At 35.9% G+C, this 20,501-nt stretch overlaps 1 protein-coding gene across 1 annotated transcript in view; it reads left to right on the forward strand.

Annotated features, from left to right (window-relative positions):
* Positions 1-1,831: 1,831 nt before the first annotated feature.
* Positions 1,832-20,501, forward strand: part of LOC121371638 (transmembrane protein 87A-like) — a 41,541-nt gene continuing 22,871 nt past the window's right edge. Inside the window, exons 1-6 of the mRNA XM_041497671.1 lie at positions 1,832-1,938; positions 8,996-9,056; positions 13,132-13,232; positions 14,694-14,822; positions 16,676-16,720; positions 18,485-18,601. Of these exons, the coding sequence (XP_041353605.1) occupies positions 1,840-1,938; positions 8,996-9,056; positions 13,132-13,232; positions 14,694-14,822; positions 16,676-16,720; positions 18,485-18,601 (552 nt within the window). The 5' untranslated portion in view covers positions 1,832-1,839. The remainder of the gene's footprint in view (positions 1,939-8,995; positions 9,057-13,131; positions 13,233-14,693; positions 14,823-16,675; positions 16,721-18,484; positions 18,602-20,501) is intronic.

The following is a 20,501-nucleotide window of genomic DNA, read 5'->3' on the forward strand; positions in this document are numbered from 1 at the left end:
TTACAGCTCTATTCCTAACTGGTTAATTTTTAATTAACCCTAACTACTCATTCAGTAACCTTGTAACACAGAATTAATACTGGTACCTATCACAATAAAGACAATAACCTACAGTTTACCTAGGTCTTCTAGGATGATTGGCTAAGCTTTATATTACCAAATACTCGTATAATGTTAGAACAAAAAGTCTACGATTTACTTCGTCAGATGACCGAAGACACTGTCTAAAGAATATTGGTATAATACAGTATTAAAATATTTAAAGTCACATCAATCACATCAAGGTTATACAACAGAGCAGAAATAATATATTTACCAAAGTCCGGACGGACAACGTTCCCCCGGGATACCTTCCTATGGTTCTCCTAGATATCTCTAAACCCTAGCTATTTATTCAAAACTCTCAGAGACAGCGAATATCGCCTGGGGGTACAACGCGGTACCTCACCTATCATCTGATATTCCACCTCTCCCAGAGTCGGTATATTTTTCTCTGATCGTCAGACTGGCTGTCGCCATCGTCGCCAAATCACGGTTGTAAAAACCGCACTCGCGGAGGTATTACGTAACTACTCGCCACATGGCCTCCCCACCTGCGCTGGGTGTGTATTAGAAGTACAGCTCGATGACCGTCTTCGCAGAAGTATTACGTAACAAGTTGCCCACCTGACTAAGTGCAATTTGGAACTGCACACGGCCTTCTAAAACAATTAATATCGCCACAGGCGAAAACAAAATTAAGAGCATGTACCGTCACAACTGCCAAGCTTACATATTACCAATAGTTGAGCAGGCATATTACGAAATGATTTTACACAGACAAACAGAACTTTCCAGATCCTACCTCAGTATAAGCAGTATAGTTTTTATTAATTATTATGAAACCATCTAAATTATATACAACATTGTGTGCCATTATTCACTTAAAATCTATACATGTCTGTATATAAAGAAATAAAATATAAAGAAATAAAATTGAAATTGGATTAATTACTTATTTCATTCATTCATTTATACTTATTTTTAAGGTTCAAGCACGCTATATTGGACACGCTTCAGGTATTAGGACTGTCTATCCAGGACAGTGGTTAGTGAGAGAGAAGTCAGTGTCATGGCCTTACAGCTACCCATTGAGTCGTTAAACTAACCCTGGGTGGGAGCTGGTTCCGGGATGCGAACCCAGTACGTAACAACCTTAGGTCCGATGGCTTTACTACCACACCACCGAGACCGGTCGGTCCAATACACATTTGTAAGAATGAATCTGATCGGATCTGAACTAAAGTCTAAGATATTAAATATACTAGTAACAAATATGTTGTTACTACTATCAGCTGCGGCAACATGCACTGACGTAGGATGCGGGGGGCGGGCAAGGGGGTGGGGGTATTGTGCCATCACCTCACTTTCTAGCATCAGCGATGGTTTCTATATATTTGTACGCGCGCGCGTGTGTGTGTGTGTCCCTTTGGTACCTTCCTATGCCCGTGATATGTCAACAACAATTTTTTTTTTTAAATAATAATAAAATTTGCGATAGTAAAACCCATGAAACCACAAATCTATAGTTTTACTATCCCAGTGTTTAAATATTTGGGCCTAATATATTAATTCCTCTTTGTAAAATAAAATTTAGTCCGAGTATGTGTTCTGGTTTAATACTTCTTTTTAAAAAATATTGTATTAGAATACAATTTTAACGCCCTATTCATGCAGACTGTCATAGGTTATATGTTGTTTTTTTTCTCTTATATAATAACAACAACTTTTATCTGGTAAACAATATTTACCCACGTCTTCATTTAGTGCTGAACTAGTGATTCATGTTGTCAAAGCAAGATGGCGATATCCGTGTACAAGATATTTTTGATACTTTTGGTGAGCAATTACATTAGGTGTATGCCAGAGGAAGGAGTTTGGACTGTTAATTACAATTCTGTAAGTATTAGTTTTTGTTTGTAACCAAAGAAACATTCAAATCAAGTAAATGTTTAAATCAAGGAGTTTATTGTCGTCAGAAGTAACCTGCGTTGTGTGTATCCTCGTTTAATCGAAAACCGTACGACTAAGGCGTAGTAAAAAAAATTTGTTTGGTTCCGGTTACCCGACCGTCCCTAAATTTTTGGTGCCGACCCTAAACTTTTTTTAACCTTTTCCCCACCCTTTCCCCACCCTTTTTTTTTTCCACCTGTTTTATTTAATAATCCATTAATATCAATCCTAATTTTTGTCGACTCTAAAAACAACAACTGCAGAGAGATGCCACGAGATCTGTCAGTCCAAGATATCGTCACCAGAAGACCCGGAACACTTCGAGCAATTTTACTACCGAAGAGTTCCAAATGAAAAGCTTCCGAGAGCCATTCTGAACTCCTCGTACATTTCCACGAAATATAAGCGTAGCGGAATGTGACGAGGTGTTCCGATTCCTTGAATGTCGTTTCATTTGAAATTGATTTAAATACATGTGTAATATTATTTGATTTGAATGAGCACATTTTTGACATTCTACTCTGTAAATGGAAGACGCCATTGACACCACATGCTCTCGGACGTGTTCTCGTACTCATTCGGAACTACTCGGAACTTGTGAATCCAATCTTCAAAATGTTACCCTAGTTTACTGTTAAAAAGCAGAATGATACACATTTCCAGTCTATTTTGGTAGGGGAATTCCCTAAAACGTAATCGAACTTCTAGAAATACCGAGTTACGATTCAATGTTAAACATAAAGAGTAAACATGAAAATAGCCGATTATGCTGAAAAGATTACTTAAATTAAATATTTAGACATCAACTCTATCAATATTTTGCATTTGTTTAACAAATAACCCCTGTATTTATTATTAAATATGATGATATCCATGGCATTTGAAATGAACTGGTAGTACCCAAAACCTTAAGAAATGACAACTCTTTTCACATTTAATAGCGTTTGCAGTGCTGTAGTTGTGACCATGTTGTGGATCAGACCTTTAAAAGCAAAATTATAAACCTGTTTTACCTCTTTGTCAACAGTGCAAAGATACTGTGCAGTGTCCTTATGGACGACCAAAAGGGAAACTGTTTTCCTGAAAATAGTTGTTTTCTTTTGATATCTCTGCTATGAGGATAGTTAGTATGGAGATCTTTTTGTTAACTTATTTTGTTAATTTTTATTGACATCTTCGTTGTGTTCATGATGTACATTTTGTTACTGCAATACTGGCAATGAAATAGGCCGGGAAGATCAGTGTTGTTGCTGTAGTTGTGAGGGGGTGTAACCATGTTGTGGATCAGACCTTTGCAGAGCCCTCAAAAGTACTCGGTCTCCGGCGGCAAATCGCCGCCTGAAACAGCTTTTGCCGCCGCCTACTTTTCGTTGATGGTAAAAAAAAAAGTGCTTTCTCTTCTTTAATAAAGTCTCCTACAAAAGGGATCCAAACAAGGTGCCAAAATAGTTCAAATGTTTCTTGGGGAGGGCCCCCAGACCCCCCGCTTTGCCCCCTGCTATCATCACTGTTGTAGCCTGCTACTTCTTAAACTATTGAAGGCGCTGCCTTTGATATTAAAACTTTTTTCCAATGAACAAATTATAGTGTTATTTTAGTGTTATCGTAGTTTATAACCTTACCGTGTAGTATTAGACTTGGGTGGTGTTTACATTAATACCGATTGTGGTTTGACTAGGTTACGACATGGGTTTTTTTTTTATAGAAAATAATTAATGATTCTCATTAGAGTATGTATTGTCAGTTGCACTGTAACACAAAGAAAGAGCTTTTAATATATTAATCTGCTATACTATTCAGGAAATATTAGCTCGAAAATGGGGGGGGGGTGGGGGGGGGGGAGTTTTCCCTACCTACCTACCCTATTTGTTTTTGGCATGTAACAGGAACCAAACAATTTTTTTTACTTGGCCTAAGAGGAAATGGCTGGTGCGCATGCTCAATCATGTCAGGCTATCAATTTAACAACATTAATGTTTTCCTTGTTCAATTTAGAAATAAAAAGGTAAGTATATAATCACATGTTATTTCTGTTCCATCAAGAATTGCACCAGGTGGTAAGAAAATGTCATTTTAAAATGATTATCGAAAACCGTACTATGACGTTATCAACGTAATGGCAACAACATAAAATCGGCTTCCCCCCCCCCCCCCCCCCCCCCCTGCAAAAAGTCATGTGACAATCACGTGACCTGAAAACGGCTATCAGAGTAGCCCATGTAGTGGCAACAGCGGGTTTCCTCTAAAAATCTGTGTGGTCTTTAACCATATGTCTGACGCCATATAACCGTAAATAAAATGTGTTGAGTGCATCGTTAAATAAAAAAAATTATTTTTATTTTTAAAGCGGCTATCCGGAATTGACCAGTCATTACTCCATCGGCAGTGCTAGCAGACGTGTTTGATTGTGTGGATTCTGTCGTGCACCTGTTACTGTTTAGGCTAGGCATGCATTTGCATTTCATTCCATAAGATTAAAGGTTACAAATTAACTGTAATAATACATTTCATTGTGCATAAAACTTATTCTTACCGGGTTTTTTTCGCATTTTTAAGGAAATTTGTTTTAAGTGTACTTCCTTGACAAGACGTTGTTGTCGTGTCAACGATCGAACATGCACAGATATTACAAAATACTCGGAAGTAAAATAATACGGTTTTCGATTTCGTACGGTTTTCGACAATTGGCGATACTACCGTGGTTATTAGTCATTTCGTACCATAGTCACTTCATACCATAGTGTTTTGGTCATTTTCGTACCACAGTCATTTCGTACCATAGCCATTTCGTACTTGGTATCTTATTTTTGTCATGGTATGCGACTTCTTATTTTTATTGTTGACGAATAAAAGTTGACGTGTAAATATACCTTGTAAAGTGAGCAAAGGTTTAAATGAACATACGTATGTTGCCACTGATGATCATTTCATATGATACGAGACGACCCCCCCCCCCCCCCCCCCCCCCCCCCCATCTTATATAGGCTTACGTCCTTAGCCCACTGTTGACAGATTCTCTGCCTATGCTTGCCTTATTGCTGTTGGATAAACAGTCGTTATAATCAACAGTCATGTCAGTATCGATGTAGAATATCACTGTGTGGTCTAGTCTATGATTAAGTATAGCAAATATACACGATCTTGAAATCATTATAACTTTATTTCACATTTCATAACAAAACACAGCACTATACTCAAACTACAGTTAAAATACTTTTAAAATCACTAGTGTTGCAGTGTCAGTCATCAACGACATGCACCAATCTGGAACAGATTTTCAACAGGCGGCCGACACTGATTTTCCCGTCACTATAAAGTGCCCAATTTTCGAAGAGCACCTTTTGTGTGACTCTGGCACCCTTCCTCTTCGTGGGTAATTAAGGTTTTTCTGAGATCAGCTTGTCTTAGAAGATCTTGATATGTTATTTGAACACAAAGTGCTAGTTGGTAATTAATTAGCCGTATGAGACGGCCCCTGTAACTGCTGCACAAGGCGGAATCGCCCAGTGGCGATCACGTGATCTACGTCTCGAAATAGATCGCCGAGCTTTGTAATTGTTGCGACGGAGTGTCACGAAGCGTAGCTGAATGTGGGTGCTGTCAGGTTTCTTTCTGTAGTATGTGTATTAGTGATTAATATGTGGATTTTTTTGTATCAGTTAACTCGAAAATGATCGATGTAAAGGTATTTGACGTCAAACATAGGATTGTTGTGGTATTAGAGCGGGAATCTTTGCCTACCGTTTGGTAGTCAGGAATTGCCAAAAATATACATAGGTTGGTCTCTGACTGTAATGAGAGCGTATTTATGTCCAAGTGTCCGTCTAGCTCTCTTACAGTCAGAGTACTCGGGCTAGTAATTAATATAATGATGGACGGAAACGTTTGAAGATAAAAGTAATAAAAGTAAAGTTACATCAGTAGGTATATTGATGTCATGGATGGGTCAGAGATTACTGGCGGCCAACTATTTGTTAGTGAAATATTGCATGTGATAGCAAATCGAAAGAAGTGACTTGTAGATGTTTCTTTTGTTTTTGTATGATCGTAGGACGTAGCGTTGTAGATTGTTTTAAGATTTTTTTTTTTTTATCACTTGCCATCGGGATTGCACAAAGTAACTTTCACTGGCCCGAATAAAAAAAACACTGGCCTCGGGCATCGGGCCACCGTATTCTAGAAGGCCTGCACTATAAACCACTTCCCTTGTATAATTTATTTTGAACAAAGCCTGGCATACAATATGCAATTACTGCATTCCTTTGTGAGATTGGAAATATGGCAATGCCGCAAATGTTAAAAATTAATAAGCAAACATAACATAATATATCTTTCACTTGAGTAAATATCAGACAGTTTTAGCTCACAATGTTTTGGAAAAAAATCGGGAATTCCGTTTCAGATAGGTATTTCTGCGATTGCGGAAAATCAGTGCCTCTAATATTATTTGGAACGCGTGGGTAGGACTTTACTTTGGCACTGTCATGTATAAAGAACATTATAAATACTTATCATAAATAGGGTTAGGGTTAGTGACAGTGCCCAAGGTAAGTCCTTCCCTCAAGGTAGCCAAAAAATATGGTGGCCCAAAACAAAATATCTGGCCCACTAAAATTTAATTTTCAGTAGCCCAAACTTGTCGGTATTGTTTCCGTCCACACACACACCCCAACAATATTTGTTAAAATTAGTGTATGCTTAGGGTTAGTTAAATATACAATACCTTTTAAAACATTTTGTTCTATAAACCAACAATATATTTCGTAATCCAGTATCGCTACATTTTGCCTTTGAAAAATTAGACATTTTGACTATTCTGTGTAAAATGTCCTCCACAAGGGTGCTTTTGGAATAAATATAGCACAGAAGACAGAATGAGGCATTATGGGACTAAAGGTTTGTTTTATTCTGTAGGCATTCGGTTCATTCTGTCAAAATGCACCATATGAGATTTATAAGTATTAAAATGCAGAACTTTTTATTTGTGTGGCCAAGTGGTTAGTGTACTCAGCTATTGTTCAAATCCAGACCCTAGCACTACGTCGTTTGTAGTGTTTAATGCAATATCCACTTGATATCGCTAATCCAATATCCCAAGTAGGGGTGCAGTTGGAAATCTTTTCGCCCAAATAATATTATTTGGGCAATTAATGCCATTATTTTTTAATATTTAAGTCTCCCAAATGGGACTTTGGTCCCATTTGGTGACCTGGCCATACACCGTTTCGAGCCCAAAAACATAACACTGTTTGGCTAATAGGAAAAACACAAGTAGTTTTCCCTTAACTAACATACAGATTTATACACTCAAAATTATTTATAGTTCTGAATGGATACATCTCTACGAGGTACAAAAGCTTTGCAAATCAAATATAATAACTGACAAAACATTTTAACAATTGGTGACATGAAAATCATAAAAATTAAATGATTTGGCCTTGTTGATCAGGCACGTGTACGGTTGTGTGATACACATCAAATGTTAATTTATCTACCTCCATTTTTAACTAAATTCCTATGAATCACGTGGACCCGATATCGGTAATTTTAAGGAATAAACAAAAACGACTTTCTGAAATTAATGGTTTTAGGGTAAAGTATTGTATTTAAATACTTACTTGTTTGAACTTTATTGTCAATGGAAATGTTCCCAAACTGTGACAAAAAAACCTCACAAATGAACAGCAAGCAGACAACAACAAATCAGATGTTGATTGCGCAAATTGTGCACGAAAAAACAAACTGAACGAAGTTTAAAGCATAATGCAGTTAGGGACGTTGATGATATACCGACGACATTAGTAACATCGTTATGCTTCAAACTCTGTTTGGTTTATTTTCTCTTGCATCTGATTTGTTGACGTTTGCTTGTTGGTCATTTAATTGTGAGGTTTTTCTTCACAATTCAGGAACATTTTCATTAACAATAAAGTTCAGGTAAGTATCGTTTCCTTTCTAAAATGGTGTCAGAATTACCAAATGTTTGACATCCATTAATCCGATGATTAATAAATCAATGTGCTCCAGTGGTGTTGTTAAACAAAATAAACTCTTTTTTTAATCTTGTACCGTTACAGATCAAGTTTGACTTTTGTGGAGATTTATTATCAAGTTTTAATATTATCAGTAATGGGAACTGCTTAGATGAAACCTAACTGGTTATTTTTGCATTATATGCCTACAGTGTATTAGAATAAAAAAAAATTGAATACTAATATCAACAAAATGATGGGATTAATGAACAAACACAAAATAAAAAGACTGAACATTACAGTAGGTCGAAGGTGTATTTAAGTTGATGCCGTCATAGACACAGATGACATGCATTATGGTTACTTGGGTCATGACCTCGGAACAGCCAATCACATGCTTCAGAACTGATCTCCAACATATTTTGGATAAGAAATTGATCTACAACGGGTCATCTCTTACAAAGATGTATAAGAAATAAAAGATTCTTGGCTGCTAATGGAAAAATGTAGCAAGTTTCCTTCAAAGATTGCAGTGTATGGTTGTGATGACATTTTGAAAACAAAATAAATTATTGATTTCAAATAAACATTCAAGGTTTTTGCCAGAAAATAATTTGAAGGTACAAAACAGATAATAACTAGCCCTGATAGGTAGTTATGGACTTGAAATCTTTTTAAATTCCATATCCTATGACATTTTAAAGAGCATTTCTCTTACTATAAGCTTTTTAAAACTTAGAAACTTAGTTTCCAAGATTTTAGGGTAAGTACGTGTAATTTTACCCTTCATACCGTGGCAGAAACCCTAATAATCTACTAGTAGGTTATATCCATGTTAAGAATGGGCTTGAACAGTTATTGTACCGGAAGTGAAGGAAATGTTTGTAAAACCCCGCCAATTAAAGGTTCTGGTTTACAGCATTAATTCACTCGGGACAGATAATCAGCAATTCCTCATAGCTCATTAGTTATTATCTAAATATGTAACAGTACTTCTAACATTTTACATTTGGTTTTTTTCTTTTTTCCAGGAGACAAAAGTTCATGCATTCCCCAAATGTATGAACAGTAACACAAAGATTTCTGTAACTAGTAAGTACATTTTTTATTACCCATATATGGGCAGAGAGAAGTGGGGAAAGAAAGACTATCTTTCTCTAGGTTAATAAATTTTGATATCATAATCTGTGCTTCACTATAGGCTTTGATGTCACAACTGTTAGCTGATCATTTTAGTGTGTGCAGTGGTTAATTAAGTGAAAGAATAGTTTCCATGGTAGCAGTCATCAGCGATACATACGTCACAGCTACATATATGACACAATGCTGTCTCTTGTTCTCAGCTTGCAAACTTATTTTCAATAACAGTATCTTTTCAAAATCTTCCACAAAATTATAAAGATTGATAAATAGAGAACAATACATGAGTGTCCGTTAGATACCATTTATCTCATAATGAGTTGTTTTAAAATGGATTTAACGAGAGAATGTGTTATTCTATTTCTTACATATATCCTCAAGAACCAGACTAAAAGTTAGTTACAGCCGTTGCACTTGTAGCTGACTTATGCATCACAGACACATGATTGTCAGGTTAACTATACATTACAATGTAATCGATTTCTATTGCGCTGGTTTTTTATTGAACGTATAGCATTGGTGACCTAGTCATCAGCTAGTAGCAGCCAGTCGAATGTCTTGGAATTGTTAACACACACATACATGTGTTAACAAGTATGTGTAATATCATAAATAACACATGGTGTTCTCACTAACAGGTGTGTAAGAATAAGTAATAAATAGAAGACCTAACTCGCTACTCGGCAATGCCGTTTATCATGCAAGATAAACAGTATTGCCTCATAGCTCCTTGAGTATTCTCTAAGTCTCGGCTTTATAAAGTAAAAAAGTGAGATACACGTATTATTTTTGTAACAGCGGCAACTTTTGCTTTGAAGTTTAGCATTTATTTAAGTTTTTCACAAATTATATGTCCTTGGTCAAATGAAACTTGGTTTATAGTTGCACCTATGGGTGTTTATCACAGTGCACCAAAACGTTCACTGTACATGTATACAAGACATTTAATTCCACTGAATTCTTGTTTTATTCTTGAAATAGGGGCAGTACATATGGATTTTGGAATGTATTTGTCGAGACCCGGAAAATCTCATAGAAACAATATTTTAGTTTTGAACACGTGTACATGTATTTTGAAAATCTGTTGGGTTTTGTTTTGTTTTTGTTTGTTTTTTTGTGGGAGTTGGTGGGGACCGTGATCTTGGGATTTAAAAGAAAATAAACACAAAATATTTTCCTAAACTGAATTCAACCGAGTTGGTTGAGTGCTTGCTTGAGGTGCTTGCATCGCAGGATCGAACCACTTCAGTGGATCCATTCAACTGGTGGGCCCATTGGGCTATTTCTTGCTCTAGCCAGTGCTCCACAAATTGTGTAACAAAGGCCGTGGTATGTACTACTCTGTCTGTGGGATGGTGCATATAAAAGATCCCTTGCTGTTAATCGAAAAGAGTAGCCAATGAAGTGGCGACAGCGGGTTTCCTCTCAATATCTATATGGTCCTTAACCATATGTCAAAATTACCAGATATTTTATTAATAATTCAATGTGCTCTAGTGGTGTCGTTAAACAAAACAAACTTTATCTCATACCCTGCTGCAGGCCGTCATATTTCACGGTAACTATCGTTACCAGTAGCGTTTCGGCAAAACCACGGAACCGAAATTTCGTTTCCCATGATTATTATGTCGATTAAAAAAATCATGACATCTGCTCCAAAGAAGAAAAAGTCTGAATTCATTTCTTTGAAAACTTTTTAAAAATGGCCATTTAGTGGTGATTTTGAAGTCGAAGTCGATAACGATCTGATATCTGTTAGATGTAGAGTTTGCAGTGACCATTACACGTGAGATGCTTATGAAATTGCCCAAATAAATAGTTTTAAGGGGCCATTCATTTAGTATGATACAAAAAAAAAGTTGTGATTTTAGACATCCTTCTTACTATTGTACATGTACAATCGAATAAGCTCCACTATTTCCTGTCTTTTCATTAAGGGCGGAAATGACGTAAACTGTTATATTTATGTAGCTGTCGGTCAAAACAGCATGCGTATGTAATGTGGGGGTGGGGGAAATGTTTTATTTAACGACGCACTCAACACGTTTTATTTACAGTTGTATGGCATCAGACATATGGTTAAGGACCACACAGATTTTGAGAGGAAACCCGATGTCGCCACTACATGGGCTACTCTTTCCGATTAGCAGCAAGGGATCTTTTATTTGCGCTTCCCACAGGCAGGGTAGCACAAACCATAGCCTTTGTTGAACCAGTTATGGATCACTGGTCGGTGCTAGTGGTTTACACCTACCCATTGAGCCTTGCGGAAGACTCACTCAGAGTTTGGAGTCAGTATCTGGATTAAAAATCCCATACCTCGACTGGGATCCGAACCCAGTACCTACCAGCCTGTAGACCGATGACCTAACCACGACGCCACCGAGGCCGGTATGTAATGTGGAGTGGAGGCAGGGTTTCTGCCAAAGGGTAAAATGGGTATGACGCCATACCCAAAATATTTTCCAGATTTTTTTTTCAAAGCTAACCTTTTGACCAAATTAATTACTCTGATCATTGCTGTATTATTTCCTTAACTCTAACCCTAAACTTAACCCATTTTCTTTCTGAGGAAGGCCCCCCATAGCCCCTGTTGATTGTGGTTGCATTAAATTCCATAGCACCATACCCCAAAAAAAAATTCTGGGAGGGGAAGGGGCGCAACTGTGTCGAAAATATTGAGTTTGAAAACGTGTCTCTTTCCACGGGTTTGTGCGTTGGATAATCAGTAGGTTTGGCGGACTCAACTTTTTCAACCCAGAACTGGCTGTAATGCAAACAGATCGATGTATCGTGCGATGATCATGCGTTCAGCACTCGCCGTGACTCAGTGTATCTCAGTGATGGTGCAAACAGCCAGTTGGGGACTTGGTGATTTTCAGAACTACTGAGCATCATTAAATTTATTAACATATATAATAATCGACAATGATGAATCTCCACATTTAGTTTATTCAAGGACAGACACAAAGCCTCAGAACGATGCTTACACATACGTCACCGCAGCAGGTGGAATTAAAGGTGCATCATAATCATTATATAACATTACACTAAACTGACAGAAAAGTCAGTGAAAGAGATCGAACAGTTATAAATATAATGAAAAATAAAGATTACTGCTGGCTTAAAAAAAAAAATTAAAAAAAAAAAAAAATATATATATATATATATATATATATATATATATATATATATATATATATATATAGAGAGAGAGAGAGAGGATTCGTCACGAGTATTTTTTAATATGGAAAATATCAACCGAGTCTATGTTAATTGGTATTTTTCTCGGCAGAACCTCGACAAATACCAATTAACTAGACATGGTTGATATTTTACATATTAAAAAACACGAGTAGCGAATTCTATTTATCCTATAACACTTCGAAAATAACATTTTAATTAATTGTTTAGTAAATCACAGTACTAAAGTCGCCGCCATCGGTAATATGACGTCATCAAGATTAGCGCAGATTAGTTTAACGTCACACATTTTAAACAAATCTTTGAAAACGTTACGCTCCGGTACACAGGTCTTGTTGGCTTGTAAGCAAATGAATCATCTACGGCAACACATAACCTAGAGACTTTGCAAATTTGCATACCATTATTAACCGGGTTAATAAAGTAAATTATCACATGGGTTTATGACATGGATATCATGGGTAAGTTATAGGATAAATATATATATATATATATATATATTATTTATTTGATGTAAAAAAAAACCCAGTCAGTTGGCTGGATTGGAACCTTCATTTGTTGTCATTTAAAATAATAAGTCAGTTGGCAAGATTCGAACATATTACCCAACCTGCATAGCATTTTGACAATCCATTGCATTATGGTATAAGAAATGGGTTCCCATAACTTGTTTTCATGGAACCTAAAAACAGCTTCCGATGGGTTCCGATGATCTCAGGGCACAGAACCCAAAAAGTGTTTCCATGAAATTTGAAATCCTATGGCTTGTGCTGTTGTTTTAGCAGAGTTAATTTGAAACTGAAAAGTACTTTGTTATTTCCAGTGGACTGCGGATCGGACAATGATGACGTAGACTTGAAAATAAGGTATCTGTTGAGAGAATCGCCATGTGCACAAGAGTTTGACGGCATAGAAAATAATGCTGTAAGTTAACAGAGAAAAGAAATATTTGTTTGATTACACCTCAGCACATTTTACTTACTGCTGTTTGAAGACAACAATATTTTAGCTTTTTATGTGCATTAAATATAACATATTCAGCATATTTTGTATGTGCATTAAATATAACATATTCAACATATTTTGTATGTGCATTAAATATAACATATTCAACATATTTTTTATGTACTTTATTTGTTTCATCTTTAAATTTTATATTTTGTCTACAATTATAAAAAATATAAAAATACCAATGTGTAAATGGTATGCTCAATATGAAAATTTGTGACTACTGTAGAATACTAGCGTGGAATTTATTTTCGCGTTTTTCGTGTGTGAATGAAATTCGTGAAAATATATTCCACGCAAAAATAAAGGCCGACAAAAAAGGGAAAAAATGTAGTCTCATTCAACTATACCACATTAGTTTCCGATGTACGAGGTTAGTAGTATCAAAGCGGTGCTCCCTCCTGTCACGGAACAAACCACAAAACACAAAAGCTGTTTAAAACTTTAAATCAAGAACACGATGATACATGATAATAAAACACTAAAAAGCTTTATGCTGTTTTCCTTCGCATGTGCTAGCGATCAGTTCATCGGACAGAGTCTACACGTGTTAAACGACGGAAGTAAACATGCATTATCACAGTATATTAAAAATGTGGAAGTGAAAATATCTGGTCTGGGCTATTTTCAGATGTTTCACAATAAAGTCTTGATTGGTTAAAGCAGGAAAACTATTGTTTTATGTGTATAGCACTCATGTGTACATGTAGGATTAGTTCTACAGATTAGCGTAACAACCGGCAAAACTAAGTTCCGTTTTTAAAACAAAATTATTGACATCTGTACTTCGGTTTTTTTATTGATGGGGGTTGGGGGATTCGCGAAAATAAATGTTCGCAAATTGACCCATTTTCATTAAATCTCGAAAATTTTATTCCGCGAAAATAAAGTTTTCAATTTTGACAGGGATGAAGGCAAGAAGACCATTTTATTTTAATGTGGCAAAGCATAGTAATAATGTTTTTTAAATTTGAATGATGTTAGTCCATCTAATTATGTTTTAAGAAAATATAATTTAGAAAATTGCACTATTTTCAAAATATGGATATGAAGTGAAATTTCAGCAACATATGTCAATCCTACAACTAACGGTTAGTTTAATGTTTGATATGCAGACCTCCCTAAAAAAATATATCACTAATATGTCACAATATGTTTATATTTTATTATTTACAGTAATATTGTTTATATTTTATGATTTACAGTAATACAAATATGGTAACAGTTATTCTTGTTTCAAGTAGGCAGTTCACAATAGCCATTGATAAGAATAACACTTTATTAAAAGTGTAGGTGTGTTTGTATTTTGCAAATATAATAAATGATGTTAGAATAATGTTTGTAACTTTAAGGCCTTGTTTATTTTTGTCTTTTCAGGAGATAATGAACAGCTATTTGCAGCACCCCGAAACAGTGTTAAATACACATTTTGACTATTCAAAGTTTTCCTACATTTTGAATACTACTACTGAAAAATGTGCCCAACACAGTTCTCATATTAACTTAGTAAGTTTTTGTTGTTGTTTTGCTGAATGTATAATGACTTGCTCTTTGATGTTCAAAAAAGTCTTTGAGGTCATATCAATCATATTTAGCAGATTGCCTGGTTTCTAATTAATACATGCTGAGTGGTAAATGTATGTCATTGGATGCATGATGTGGACCACAATGACGGTGATGTAAAACATGCTCTAATAAAATGAAATTGAAATTTTACCAACTTTTCACCAATATACTTAGTATATATATAGCAGTGTAAGAATAAGAATAATTTTTCACTAGTCCATCGGACAAATACCGGTACATCTAGAAATTACTTGTCCGCCAATATTTTCACTTGTCCAAATAAATGGATTGATTTATTCAAGTACCAGGATGATGTTTTTGATTGCTAAAAATAAAATTGTAGTGAAAATTTCTACTTGTCCACTGGACAACCACCAAGGAACATTTTGCTTATCCAAATAGATTTTCATTTGTCGGGACAGACAAGTGCTTATTTCGAACACTGTATAGAACTTTTCATAACATTTTGTTGTAGTGCTTTTCAGACGGTTCGTCCACTGTACAATTCGTCCACTCACCTCAGACAATTCATCCCACTTCATTACAACATTTAGACCAATAAATCTAAAATGTTATTTTTTAGCCATTGAAATGGTTAATTATTTTCATTTTGTGGTAAACTACTAATATATGAAACAAACTAAATTTTAGTGGCACTATCAACTTGTTATTGTCTGTCTGTGTCCATTATATTACTTTATTGATATGTTGTTATTCTTTTCTTCGATCAGCTATACTCTCCACAAGCTATATATATATATATATATATATATATATATATATTTACTAATTTAGTCCCATTCCCTATTATAATTACAATATTATAACTATAATAGACAGTGTCTATCAAATTGTCCCAATCATACTTGGTAACCCCCCTTCTGCCGTGGATATTGGCATGGCAAAGCTGTTAGGTTAGGTTCCAATCTGCACTTCTCTGGCAATTCTCTGTGTCGATATTCTATTAAAATAAAAAGTGTCCATACATTTATAGTCCGTGGACGTAATATACGGTAAATAAACAATACAAAAACATTTATAGTGGACGAATTGTCCAAGAACAATTTTTGGTTGTAGACGAATCATCTCGAGTTCAACAGTAAACAAATTTTTAGTGGACAAATCGTCTGTGGACAAAACATCCAGAGGACGAATCATCTGCATCCCGTTGTACTGAGGACAACTGCAATATATCCATTATATTCTAAGTAGAATTTGTGCACGCATCAGAATAAGTCGGAAACAGTCTATCAGGTTAATAGTGGGTTACTACATACCATTAAAAAAAAAAAAGTTTGTTTTGTTTAACAACACCACTAAAGCACACTGATTTATTAATCATCAGCTATTGGATGTCAAACATTAGGTTGTTCTGACATATAGTCTTAGAGAGGAAACCTGCTACATTTTTTCGTTAGTAGCAAGAGATATTTTATATGCAATATCCCACAGACACTGACAGGATATCACATACCACAGCCTTTGATATACCAGTCATGGTGCACTGGCTGGAACAAGAAATAACCCAATTGGCCCACCGACGGGGATCGATCCCACACTGACCGAGCATCAGGTGAGCGCTTTACCACTGTGCTACGATGTGCCATTAAAGTCCTGAATGGTACATATGGAGTTATTAATAATATTATATGATAATATGCAAGTGTAGAGCTTAAAGCCCATATGGGAACCCACCACTGTCATTGAAGTTTTTGAATTCATGTCTGGTGATGTAAGTTTCCTACAGTGAATGATTTAATTTCTTATTTTATTTTACTTGCAAATATTTTCAGGAATTTGGTCCTCAAAGTCCTCAGATGGTTATTGTGAAACAAGCGGTGAGTGTTTATTGGGGATGATTAACATTACTTGATTGGCACATAAAGGTGATCATGAAAATAATTTGGATATGCCCTGAATTTATTATTACCAGTATGAGTGTTCTTTAAGTGTTGTGTTTCAGACTAAAACACCATTTGCATGCATATTTCATTCAAGAACAAGGTCATGTGGTCATGTTCATTTGTAAATTGAAGCTTTTCCAATCACTATAGTCTACACACTTAAATAACAACCATAGTGGCAATTTTTATAGTCTACACATTTAAATAGTAGCAACTATAATGGCAGTTTTTTCAGCCGTTACAGTCTACACATTTAAATAGTAGCAACCATAATGGCAGTTTTTATAGTCTACACATTTAAATAGTTGCAACCATAATACCTTTTTTTCCAACGGCTATAGTCTACACATTTAAATAGCAAACATAATGACAGTTTTTCCAGACCCTAGTCTACACATTTATGTAGTGGCAGCCATAATAGCTGCATGCATGTCATTGTAAAAATATGAACATTTAAGCCCTCAAAACAAAATGTATTTCTCAGTAATTTAATAATGTTAACGAGTTTTAATTCTTTTACATTGTACAGCAAGTTACAAAAAACTTAACAAGAATGAATAATTACTGTTGTAGAATTAATATGAAATTAACAAAGGTTAGTGTTTGTGTAATGTTAAAATGTATGACATACATTCATTAAAAAGCCTCTGGCCCGAAATACAGTCAATTTACACAATTTAAGAGCATGCATTATATGATTTAGTCACATAACGGTCTGCCATTTAATTTTATATTATAGTAACAGTAAGTCCGTGCATTTATAAATATTCAGTATAAAAAAAGATCACCATTCATTCTCAATCTAAATACATAGTATAAGAATTTTGATAAATTTAGTAAAAAAAAAATGTTTTGAGATGACATCAGATTAATGAAGATAATTGTAAATGGTTGACCAGCATTTACTTTCACAAAGGGCATGCATACAAATAATACATGGAGCTGATCTTCAATAAAAAAAAAAAACCTGGTTATTATCTTGACAAAAAGTGCATAATCTTCTCTCACATACAATATTAAAAAATTTACCCGTATCTACACACAAACCAAAACTATTACATCTAAATTTTGATAATGCAATTTGGAATCTAAAGGGGATATTCATGTATAAATAACATTCAACATTTAATAGAGATTTATACTGGTTATAATAATAGCAAGAATTTTAACTGCTCATAGAGGATGCCCATTCTTGTTGTAGAATATCATATAGTCTTTGCTTAAATATATTAATACAATATTGCATCCTGGCTTGTCCATACAAATCCAAAACCAAGTTTGAAAAGAATTTGTTTAATGCCTGTCGCCCAAGTAGTATGACCTGCATCATCAAGAGATTTAAGCACGACATGACTCTGTCTTGGCAATCTGAAAAGAGGAAGCTCTATTAATTTGCACCAGTATTTGATAGCACGAGTCATGTAAATAAGTTGGAGAGGAGCTCTTCCACACTCACCTAATACCATATAATTTTTTTACTGACTTCCCCACCTTTAAAAGGTGTTTACAAAATTTAATCTAACAAGTCTCATCAATGATGCTTTTTCTCAATGATTAAAGAACAATCTGTACAATAATTGAAAAAACCCACTTGTGTGGTTTGAGATTTAACGTACAAATTTAAAACATGACTGGATTGTATGTTAATTTCATTTGAAGTAATATAAATCCATCTACATATTGATGATATTATTTTAGGCTCCAGAAAAAACGGGAAATCAGTCGACAACAGTTGGACAGCCAGTTGCACGAGCAAAACGAGCAGCTACAGAGGGGACGTCGTCCATGCCCACTACAGTAACTGTATCTCAAAAGGTAATGTGCCATGCCAACTACAGTAACTGTATCTCAGAAAGTAGTGTGCCATGCCAACTACAGTAACTATCTCAGAAGGTAATGTGCCATGCCAACTATAGTAACTGTCTCAGAAGGTAATGTGCCATGCCAACTACAGTAACTGTATCTCAGAAGGTAATGTGCCATGCCAACTACAGTAACTGTATCTCAGAAGGTAATGTGCCATGACAACTACAGTGACTGTATCTCAGAAGGTAATGTGCCATGCCAACTATAGTAACTGTCTCAGAAGGTAATGTGCCATGCCAACTACAGTAACTATCTCAGAAGGTAGTGTGCCATGCCAACTACAGTAACTGTATCTCAGAAGGTAATGTGCCATGCCAACTACAGTAACTATCTCAGAAGGTAATGTGCCATGCCAACTACATTACTGTATCTCACAAGATAGTGTGCCATGCCAACTACAGTAACTGTATTTCAGAAGGTAGTGTGCCATGCCAACTACAGTAACTGTATCTCAGAAGGTAGTGTGCCATGCCAACTACAGTAACTGTATCTCACAAGGTAGCGTGCCATGCCAACTACAGTAACTGTATCTCACAAGGTAATCTCAGAAGGTAATGTGCCATGCCAACTACAGTAACTGTATCTCAGAAGGTAATGTGCCATGCCAACTACAGTAACTGTATCTCACAAGGTAGTGTGCCATGCCAACTACAGTAACTGTATCTCAGAAGGTAGTGTGCCGTGCCAACTACAGTAACTGTATCTCAGAAGGTAATGTGCCGTGCCAACTACAGTAACTGTATCTCAGAAGGTAATGTGCCGTGCCAACTACAGTAACTGTATCTCAGAAGGTAATGTGCCGTGCCAACTACAGTAACTGTATCTCAGAAGGTAATGTGCCGTGCTAACTACAATGACTGATCTCAGAAGGTAATGTGCCATGCCAACTACAGTAACTGTATCTCAGATGGTAATGTGCCATGCCCACTACAGTAACTATCTCAGAAGGTAATGTGCCATGCCAACTACAGTAACTGTATCTCAGAATGTAGTGTGCCATGCCAACTACAGTAACTGTATCTCAGAATGTAGTGTGCCATGCCAACTACAGTAACTGTATCTCAGAAGGTAATGTGCCATGCCAACTATAGTACCTGTATCTCAGAAGGTAATGTGTCATGCCAACTACAGTAACTGTATCTCAGATGGTAATGTGCCATGCCCACTACAGTAACTATCTCAGAAGGTAATGTTCCATGCCAAATACAGTAACTGTATCTCAGAAGGTAGTGTGCCATGCCAACTACAGTAACTGTATCTCAGAAGGTAATGTGCCATGCCAACTACAGTAACTGTATCTCAGAAGGTAGTGTGCCATGCCAACTACAGTAACTGTATCTCAGAAGGTAATGTGCCATGCCAACTACAGTAACTGTATCTCAGAAGGTAATGTGTCATGCCAACTACAGTAACTGTATCTCAGATGGTAATGTGCCATGCCCACTACAGTAACTCTATCTCAGAAGGTAATGTGCCATGCCCACTACAGTAACTGTATCTCAGAAGGTAATGTGCCATGCCAACTACAGTAACTGTATCTCAGAAGGTAGTGTGCCATGACAACTACAGTAACTCTATCTCAGAAAGTAATGTGTCATGCCAACTACAGTAACTGTATCTCAGAAGGTAGTGTGCCATGACAACTACAGTAACTCTATCTCAGAAAGTAATGTGTCATGCCAACTACAGTAACTGTATCTCAGAAGGTAATGTGCCATGACAACTACAGTAACTGTATCTCAGAAGGTAGTGTGCCATGACAACTACAGTAACTCTATCTCAGAAAGTAATGTGTCATGCCAACTACAGTAACTGTATCTCAGAAGGTAGTGTGCCATGACAACTACAG

This window comes from Gigantopelta aegis, chromosome 4, assembly GCF_016097555.1.
Source record: "Gigantopelta aegis isolate Gae_Host chromosome 4, Gae_host_genome, whole genome shotgun sequence".
Classification (NCBI taxonomy): Eukaryota; Metazoa; Mollusca; class Gastropoda; order Neomphalida; family Peltospiridae; genus Gigantopelta; species Gigantopelta aegis.